The 8,526-nt window shown below is 43.4% G+C and overlaps 1 protein-coding gene across 4 annotated transcripts; it reads right to left on the bottom strand.

Annotated features, from left to right (window-relative positions):
- Nucleotides 1-1,814: 1,814 nt before the first annotated feature.
- Nucleotides 1,815-7,786, bottom strand: cldn2 (claudin 2). Of its 4 annotated transcripts, none has more exons than XM_030069684.1 (3): nt 7,662-7,786; nt 5,382-6,177; nt 1,815-3,677 (listed from the first exon to the last, which is right to left on the bottom strand). In XM_030069684.1, the coding sequence occupies exon 3, from the start codon at nt 3,667-3,669 to the stop codon at nt 2,833-2,835; it is 837 nt and encodes a 278-aa protein (XP_029925544.1). In that variant the 5' UTR covers nt 3,670-3,677; nt 5,382-6,177; nt 7,662-7,786; the 3' UTR covers nt 1,815-2,832. The 4 variants fall into 4 exon arrangements, with proteins under 4 accessions (XP_029925544.1, XP_029925543.1, XP_029925542.1 ...); XM_030069683.1 differs by having other exon boundaries at nt 5,382-6,171; XM_030069682.1 differs by having other exon boundaries at nt 5,382-5,481.
- Nucleotides 7,787-8,526: the final 740 nt, after the last annotated feature.

The following is an 8,526-nucleotide window of genomic DNA, read 5'->3' as shown; positions in this document are numbered from 1 at the left end:
GTGTGTGTGTGTGTGTGTGTGTGTGTGTGTGTGTCCAGTCCAGTTATCTCTGGTGTACTCTCGGTCAGACTGGGGTTTGGTGAACCTCTTCAGCTTCACTCACCTCATATTTCACTGAAACACAACATGGCACATTATGAGAAACGATTTTATTCCCCAGAAAAATCAGAGCCATGAAGATCTTTAAGTGCAGATGTGTGAGTTCAGGGTGGCGGTGACTGGCAGCTCTGGAGCCGCGGTTGATTTCCTCAGTCTGCACCACAGAGGGAAACTGAACTCTTTGAAATGTTTGCATGAGATTTATTCAGGTTCCAACCGTCCAGTTACAGGTGTAAACCAAAGTCACATGACTCGGAAGTAGCTTTCTGATTGGACAGAGATTTTGGTTAAAACAAATCTGATTTCACTTCCAGCTCAGAAAGAAGCAATTTTTTAGTATAAAACTATTTCTGGATTTCCTGCTGGACTAGGAGCAGGATGGGGGAGAATCTTTGTTTTGGTTTTGGTTTTGGTATTCCTGCAGCAAATTTAGATTGGAGCTCTTGCTCACTGCGCACATTGCCTTTCTCTCAGGACGGCCTGCGGTCTGCATTTACTTTAGTTAGTTCACTTTAGTTTTAATCAGTGTGTTTGCCAGTTTAGGGTAGTTTTTATTTTTTGAAAATGCTTAGCTTTTGCTCCATTTTTATTAGTTTCAGTGTTAGTTTTAGTCTTTTTTTTTCTTTTTTTTTTCTTTTTTTATAATATGGAGTATTTGTCAGGTGAGATTCAAAAAGAACAGAAAAAGTATTGTGAGATAAAAACTCAACATCAGACCATTATAAGAAGTTGTAGTCACTCAGGACAGATGAACAACCAAATAAACTGACAGAGACAAAATCTAATGACATTTTGTCTGTATTTCTCTTTAAGTTTGGTTTGAAAACACACAATGCAGTTTCAGTCAGTCATTTTTTTTTTTTTTTCTAGTTTTGTTGTTTCATTAGGTTTCGTTAAGGATAAAAACCTTATATTTTCTTCCTGAACTTGTTTGATCTGCTCTGAGCTGAGCTGCTCTTCAAAATGCTCTTCAGCCAGCTCCTAGGACTTAGTGCTTCTGTTGTTGGGAATGTCTCTGTGGTCACAGTTGTTTAGTTTGATGACAAAGCGCTGGATTGGATAAATAGTTTTATGATTAATTGATAATGGAACCCCAGACATGCCACCCACCTCATGTTGCCCTCGATATATCTTTTTAATTGTCTTACATTACAGTTCTGTTACAGTGTTTGTTTGAAAGTGATTTATCCAACTGAGCTAAAGTCCTGTGCAGGCCTGTTTTGTCACTCCTCACTGACCCACTGAGTCTCACGGCCCGGCAGCCTGGCCGGGTCAATAATGCTGAAACTGCGCATCGATCGGACGGGAGTGAAGAGGTCTGTTTATTGAGGTTTGTTTGTGCCATTCTTCTGTTTGCCTTCCAGTTCAGGGCTGCGATCTTTCTTCTTCTGCACGACTGTAATAGTACAAATCTGAAATACAGCTTCACACATGACAGCTGTAAGTAGGCCTTAAAGTGGCAGCCACACACTCACATTTACATGTACACTTCAAATTTGTGTGTGGATGTGATTTCAAAGTGAAAAGGAAAGGATTTTCCTTTTGTTTATAAACTTTAAAAAGTTTCTCTGCGGTGCTATTCCATGTAAATGATGGTGCTACTTATAAAATTCTGCTAAAATTATAAGCCATTCATGTTGCTATAAAATGTTATGGATAAAAGAGAGCAACAAATGGTAGATATTTGTATATATATAAAAAGTTTGCATTTATTTTCAAGTAAAAAATAAGTGATACATTTTGGTACTCGGTGTAAATCACTTCACAGAGGGTCAATTGATGTGCTGGAATTAAATCCTGGTCAGTTTGCACAAGCACAGTGTGAAAACTTATCAGGCATCATGAATATGTACAACAAACATCTGAACAAATTACAAAACATAAAGACCAAACCCTGAATGATGTCTGCAGATCGAGTGAAAATAAATGTCATCTGTGCACCATCTTCAACATCTGAGGCTCTGGAGGTCCAGGACGGATTCAGACCACTTATTTGCGCTTCACACCTACTGGCATAAGCGGTGTTGAAATATGAGGGAAAGTCATATTTCGCAATGAAAAGGAAAATGCAAACACAAACATGTGCTGCCCTGCATCCTGAACATTTCAGTTTGATGAGTTGATCTGACAGGTGAACACTGTTGAATCAAGTTGTCAGTTTTCTGAGGGAGAAGAGGAGGATGAAGAGCGACACATTGGCCTGTGTTCTGCTGGAAAAGTAGAGGCCGTGATGGCAGCCACTGCTTTTTCTTACAACAGCGACAGAATTTTTTTACATTTTGGCAGTCATTTCATTCCGTCGCTGTCCTAGGAAATGAAAACTCGCTGCCAGCAGTTAAGTTAGCTGGGGGGAGGAGCCAACTTTGAATCTTGTGTTTCAAACCACAACCAAACAATCCTACTCATTCTGCCTTAACACTGAATTTGAAATGCCACACTTCCAAATGTATGTTAGCAATGACTTCTTATAATCGATAACCATTTAAAAATGTGAAAAAAAACCTGGCACTAAAGGTCCGTTGTGGAGCACAGGGTCCACCAGACACACTGTGGTGGTGAACCAGATTCACTTGAGATGCGTCTGTTGTCTCTCTTGTTTTTCTGTCCTGTGTAATGGCTGCTCATTGCTCTGTAAAACACATGGTGACACTCTTCACACTCCATATGCATATTTGATTTTGATTGAACTCGACCTGACAGTCAAAGTCATGTTTCAGTGTAGAAACGACATCGTCAGACGTACCCTGTGACATCATATCCTGCTGCGGGGGTTTTCTTGGCGCCTTGCACTCGATGCGTGCTCGACTGGGAGCTGTTACTGTTGCTGCGGGCCAGCATCTGCCCCCTGCTGGCCGTGGCGGCTCCCCCCATCTGGAGGGTGGGGTTGCGATAGGTCTGCGAGGTCGTCCGTGTCCCTCCGCCCATCCCGGTGCCAGGCACGGCGCCTCCTGCTGGATACGGATACCCACCTCCGTGCCGCCTCATCCCGCGGACGCCACCCTGCTCATCGCAGCACGACACACAGAGCAGCCCGCCCCCCAGCATGGAGACGAGCGCCGCGGCCAGCCCGACGTACAGACACTCCCCCAGCTCGAACTTCATGCTGCTGGGGATGTTGGGCCGGTAGAAGGTCTGGACAACCTCGTGCGTGGTCCAGGACACAGGGATGAGCGCTAGGAAGCCCGCGGTGACGAACAGGCCACCAGCAGCGCCGGCCACGCGGCTCTTGGCCGAGCCGGTGCCCTCCAAGCAGACAGTGCACTGCATCCCGAGGGCCGCCATTGCGATGGCGAAAACAGACAGCACCAGGGAGATGACCATGAGGGCGCGCGAGGCCTGCAGGTCTGAGGACAGCGCCAGCATGGAGTTGTAGGTCTCACACTGGAAGGCGCCCGTGCTCTGGTACACACACTCCATCCACAGGCCCTTCATGTTGGCCACGGCCGTCACGATGTTGGAGCCGATGTGGGCCGAGGTCCGCCAGTACGGCAGCACCGTGGCCACCAGAGTGCCCAGCATCCCCAGCAGGCCCAGGAAGAAGCCCATCAGCTCCAGAGCGGCCGACGCCATGAACACAGCTGCAACAGAGTGAGACCAGGTGAGAGTCAAAAACAAGAGGGCAGACAGAGAGGGAGCGGGACGTCTGGATGGGAGGAGGAACCCTCCACCTGCAAATGAGTCAAATAACCCTCATGATTCATCTCAGGTAGCAGACAGGTGAGACTGAGCTGTACAGGTGATGTGTGAGCAAACTAAATCGACTTCACATAAGAGGCTTTGCAGTTGCATCGCAAGTCTCTTAGCAACCACGTCTGACACCATCATGGACATCCAATGGAAAGAAAAGGAAAAAAAATGCAATGAAAAAATATTGTGTTGGTGTGGATGGAGGCCAGAACAGTTATGTTAAATAAAATGGCACATTTGTTTCTAAATGTGACACCGGAAAGAGTCAGGTCAGCTGTTTGGTTTGTAAACAAGCTATCTCACCAGGAGGCCAGTTTGGGAAAAATGAGTGGGTATCACTTTACAATAAGAGAACAACAATTAAAGTTAATGCCATAATAAACATGAAGTAACAGGTAATAAACATTAAGTAACAGTTAACTAACCGTTAACTAATGTGTCTAAGAATCATGTACTAATGCTGTTCATGCTAAGGTATTAATTTATATGTTATTTAAGGGTTATTGTAGATATTATTAACATTAGTAAATGCCATAATAATCATTAACTAACAGTTAATTAACCATTACGGCATTAACTAACGTTAACTAACATTAATTGTTGTACTCTTATTGTTAAGTGTTACCAATGAGGGTGTTTCTTCATTCATTCATTCATTTTCCAAACTGCTTATTCTAGTTACGGTTGCAGGGCAGCTGGAGCCTACTCCACAGTGTGTGTGTGTGTGTGTGTGTGTGCATGCGTGCGTGCGTGCGTGCATGTGTGTGTGTGTGTGTGTGTGTGTTTTAAAGCTAGTGATGTTGATTTAACCTCATACAATGGTTAGTAGGGGTGTAACAATTCAATTAACCCATGGTTCTGTTTTGTATTTCAGTTTTTGGCCCACGATTTGGCTTCTGGTTGGGTTTGTTTTGTACATTAGGGAGAAAAAAAATGTTTTGAATGTTCTCTGTATTTTGTTTTAGTCTGCTTAGGCTATTTAAAACAAACAGAAACACTTAGAGTGAATCAGCTAAGTGTGTGGTTGTATTGCACTGCACTGTAGCATGCTCTGTTCATTGAATGGTCCAGTTTTTTTATGATTCAGTTTACACCCTAATGATTAGCTATAAGAAAAGATAAGGTTGATTGAATCTGTCAGTGGTGAAAGGATCAGTTTCCAGTCAAAAGCTATTATTATAGTTACTATATTATTATTCTTATTATTCTTCTTATTATTAGTATTATTAGTATTATTAGTATTATTATTATTATTATTATTATAGTTACTATACTATTATTATACTATTATAAATTAGTGTTTCAGAGCCGTAGAGCTCCAGTATGGCTGCCAGAGAAGACGTTAACTTCCTCTATTTGTCAGTTATTGTCCAAAGTTTGTGGCTCTTATTCTGCTTTATGTGACAAGCCAAGGCCATCTCAGGTAAAACAATAAACCTTTAAGAAGCCATTTCTACAGTAGCTTTCACTTTAAACTCAAAACAAAAAATACAAAATGACAAATGACCTAATTTTTCCCACCTGAACACAGTACTTTCATGACACACACACACACACACACACACACACACACACAGCCTGCAGCATGTTGTTACCTGAGACTGCAGCCGAGGTTGTGGCTGTAGCTGGAGGCCGGAGTGGAGGACTGTGCTGCTGAGGCTGATGCTGGAGTTGAAGTTGTGGTTTTGATGGCAGCTGAAGCGGAGGAGGAGGAGAAGGAGGAGGAGGAGGAAGATGATGCTCCTGAGGATGAAGGCACTTCACAGCCTGTATCTCCTATCACTACAACAACCGCAGCTGTTTCTACTCTCACGGTGTCAAACTGGGACTGAAGGACTGAACGCACTGCAAAAGTTGCAGTTCTGCTCCTGGTCCTGCTGTGCTAATAGCTATACTGCTGATCTGCTGTTATTCTGGTGGCTGCATTGGAACGAGGTTGGAAATAAAACGTCCCAAAAAAAAGCCACCTCAGCTGCTGCTAGTGCTCCCTTATTGAGTAAAGTTCACTTCACTGCCTGTTGATAATGACTCCCCAAGACTGCCTATCACTTCAGTCACCTCAGCAGTCTGTAACACAAACACACTCACTCTTATAGTTTTGTCTCTCTCTCTCTCTCTCTCTCTCTCTCTCTCTCTCTCTCTCACTCACTCACTCTCTCTCTCTCTCTCTCACTCACCCTCTCTCTCTCTCTCTCTCTCTAGCTCATCCAGACCTTCACCTCCTGTCATGTACACACACGTTGACAGTGACCCACAGACATCCCTGTTGCCAATCGGTTAATCATTATCTTGTCAATCATTTCTTGCCTCCAAAAACAGGCATTGGGTACGGCGGCGGGTCAGTCTGAAAACGAGGCCAGGGGGGTGTCATCGCCACAGGATCCACTGTACCTAAGGATGTAAAAAAAAAAAAAAAAGACAATGTCAGAATATTATTTTTCTCCATCAAATGAATCTGCTTTATTCAACAAAAGATTTATCACAAAGTGCTTTATAAAGAACAAAAATTCTCATTAAAACAGTAATCCATGCACATTTTGGGGGTAAAAATTCAGTATTTAGCAAGGGCTGAACATAACCCTAAATAAAGGATCTTGAACTTGGAGACCCAATGGAAACATTTCCTGCTTAACTACTGGTGAAGAAAGAAGAAATTTTTTCTTTTTCAATCTTTACTTTATTCAATGACCCAGTTCACATGTTCCCAGTTCATTCAATCCTTCCTTCCTTGCTTTTTCACTGTCATCCTGCCTTACTTCGCATTTCTTCATTCATTCAGTCTCTCAACAGCTCTATGTTCTGTCAGTCAGTGCTTTATTCATCGATTCAGTTCATTATCTCCACTGGGCAGCAGCCTGGAGGGAACCATGTGTTTGCTCATGCGTATCGGTCCGTGTGTGTGTATCGGTGTGCGGCTAATCTCCCAAACTACTGGGCCTGTCAGTCTAAGATTTTTTATGTACAGTCATGATTGTGTGATCAAGGCCCTCTCATGGTTGCAGTGAGTCAAAACCTTTGAAAAACCTGTTTTATACCACAACTGAGAGCTAACTGTTTGTTTTTTTGCCTAAGTCCAAACACTGGAGACAGGAAGATATGCAGGTCTCTGTATCTCCCCGTCTCCTGTGCTCAGAGAGGTTTTGTTGTTTGTTGTTGCTTAATGAACATTTTTTAAATATTTCTTTTTGGGCATTGCTGCTTTAGTTGACAGTCACAGTAGAGAGACAGGAAAGCCAGGGGAGACAGAGGGGATGACATGCAGCAAATGGCTTGAGGCCGGATTCAAAAACAGGACGCTGTGACCAGGAAGCTGCCTTAACAAGTAGTATGTGATCTTACCAGGTGAGTGACTGGGGTGCCAGTCTAACTAAGGAACCTGACTGACTGTGCACTGCCATTGTTCTGTGACATTTTTTGACACCACCACATGATGCGTTCGTTTCACTTATTTCTGTCACACCAGCCTCTTTACAAGCAGAATAAAAATGTTTGTGGTCTTGAGATGAAAACTACAAATCACACCCCTGTCCTCTGTCTGGAGAGGGAGGGATGCGGGGATATTTCCTGGCACAAAGCATCAAGTCTGGGGACTGTCCCCTGAAAACAGCCTCATTCTGTGATCTTCACAATACTCATTTCCAAAGCTATTTTGATATGATATTTTTTAATTATTCCATATTATCACACACACTTGAGCTCCATATTTTGGTTAAAGTTTAAATTCTGCTGCTTCCTGCATGTCCGTCAGACGCCTGCTGGGTTGTAATTTTGAAGACAATTGCCCTTACTTGTGAACTTCAGATCTGCAAAAAACAAAACAAAAAAACAAAAACAAAAACAAACAGAAAACAGAGAAAAGAGCAGCCGCTACATACCATGTCAGTATGTGTCCAGATAAGAGAGAGACAGCCATGTTGTCATTCCTTGGCGGTCAGTCACAGACTCATCTAACGTGTGTGTGCACGCTGTGTGCCAGCAGCATGTGTATCACTGTTAATAGTCACAGTCACCCGGTTTGTTACTAATCCGGTCCTGAGGCAGCAGCCTCGCTTTCTAATCCCTCCAATCGGCCCTCACATGGCAGCAGCAGCATAATGGGATTAGCATGTAATCCCGTCACTTTCCCGGTCCAGCAGACCAGAGGCCAACGTCCACATGCCTCATAAACACTGTGCCTTTATGCCCACCACAGAGGGGCATTATACGACTGCCCTGCATGATAATGAGGCCACTAAGGTCAGCTGCTGACCTTTTTCATAGTGCTTCGACTGGCTGGTGGTGACTCACTGTCAATGTGACATCTAAGTAGAGGTGTGCAGGTGTATCCGGATGCAAGATAAAATCAAAACAGCAAAACACAAGAATATCCACACACTGAATTAAATGTTCCCAGTTTCATCAAAACATTCTGACCAACTTCCACACAGGAGCTGAAAGTGACACAATTCTGATTTTTTTTTTTTTCTTAGACCGTGATCTTTTTGCCTCGACTGTTGAAATTCATCTTTGTCTGTGACCATATGTGACATCAGTGTGGACAGATCTCTGCCATGACAAGCATGCTACTGGACAACTAAAAATGTCCTTCATCACAATTAATGAAATAGTGGTTCAGGCACTGACTGACTGAATTGTTTGCTGTGGTAACAGTGGTGCGGTGGCAGTCCGTCAGCTGTTCAGGCTGCGGGCAAGAGGACAAAACAGCCTGGACTGAAGCATCTTTCCATACATTTATTAAAT

Source organism: Myripristis murdjan, chromosome 14 (assembly GCF_902150065.1).
Source record: "Myripristis murdjan chromosome 14, fMyrMur1.1, whole genome shotgun sequence".
Classification (NCBI taxonomy): Eukaryota; Metazoa; Chordata; class Actinopteri; order Holocentriformes; family Holocentridae; genus Myripristis; species Myripristis murdjan.
The sequence above is the reverse complement of the archived record's forward strand: the minus strand, read 5'-3'. Positions and strand labels throughout refer to the sequence as shown.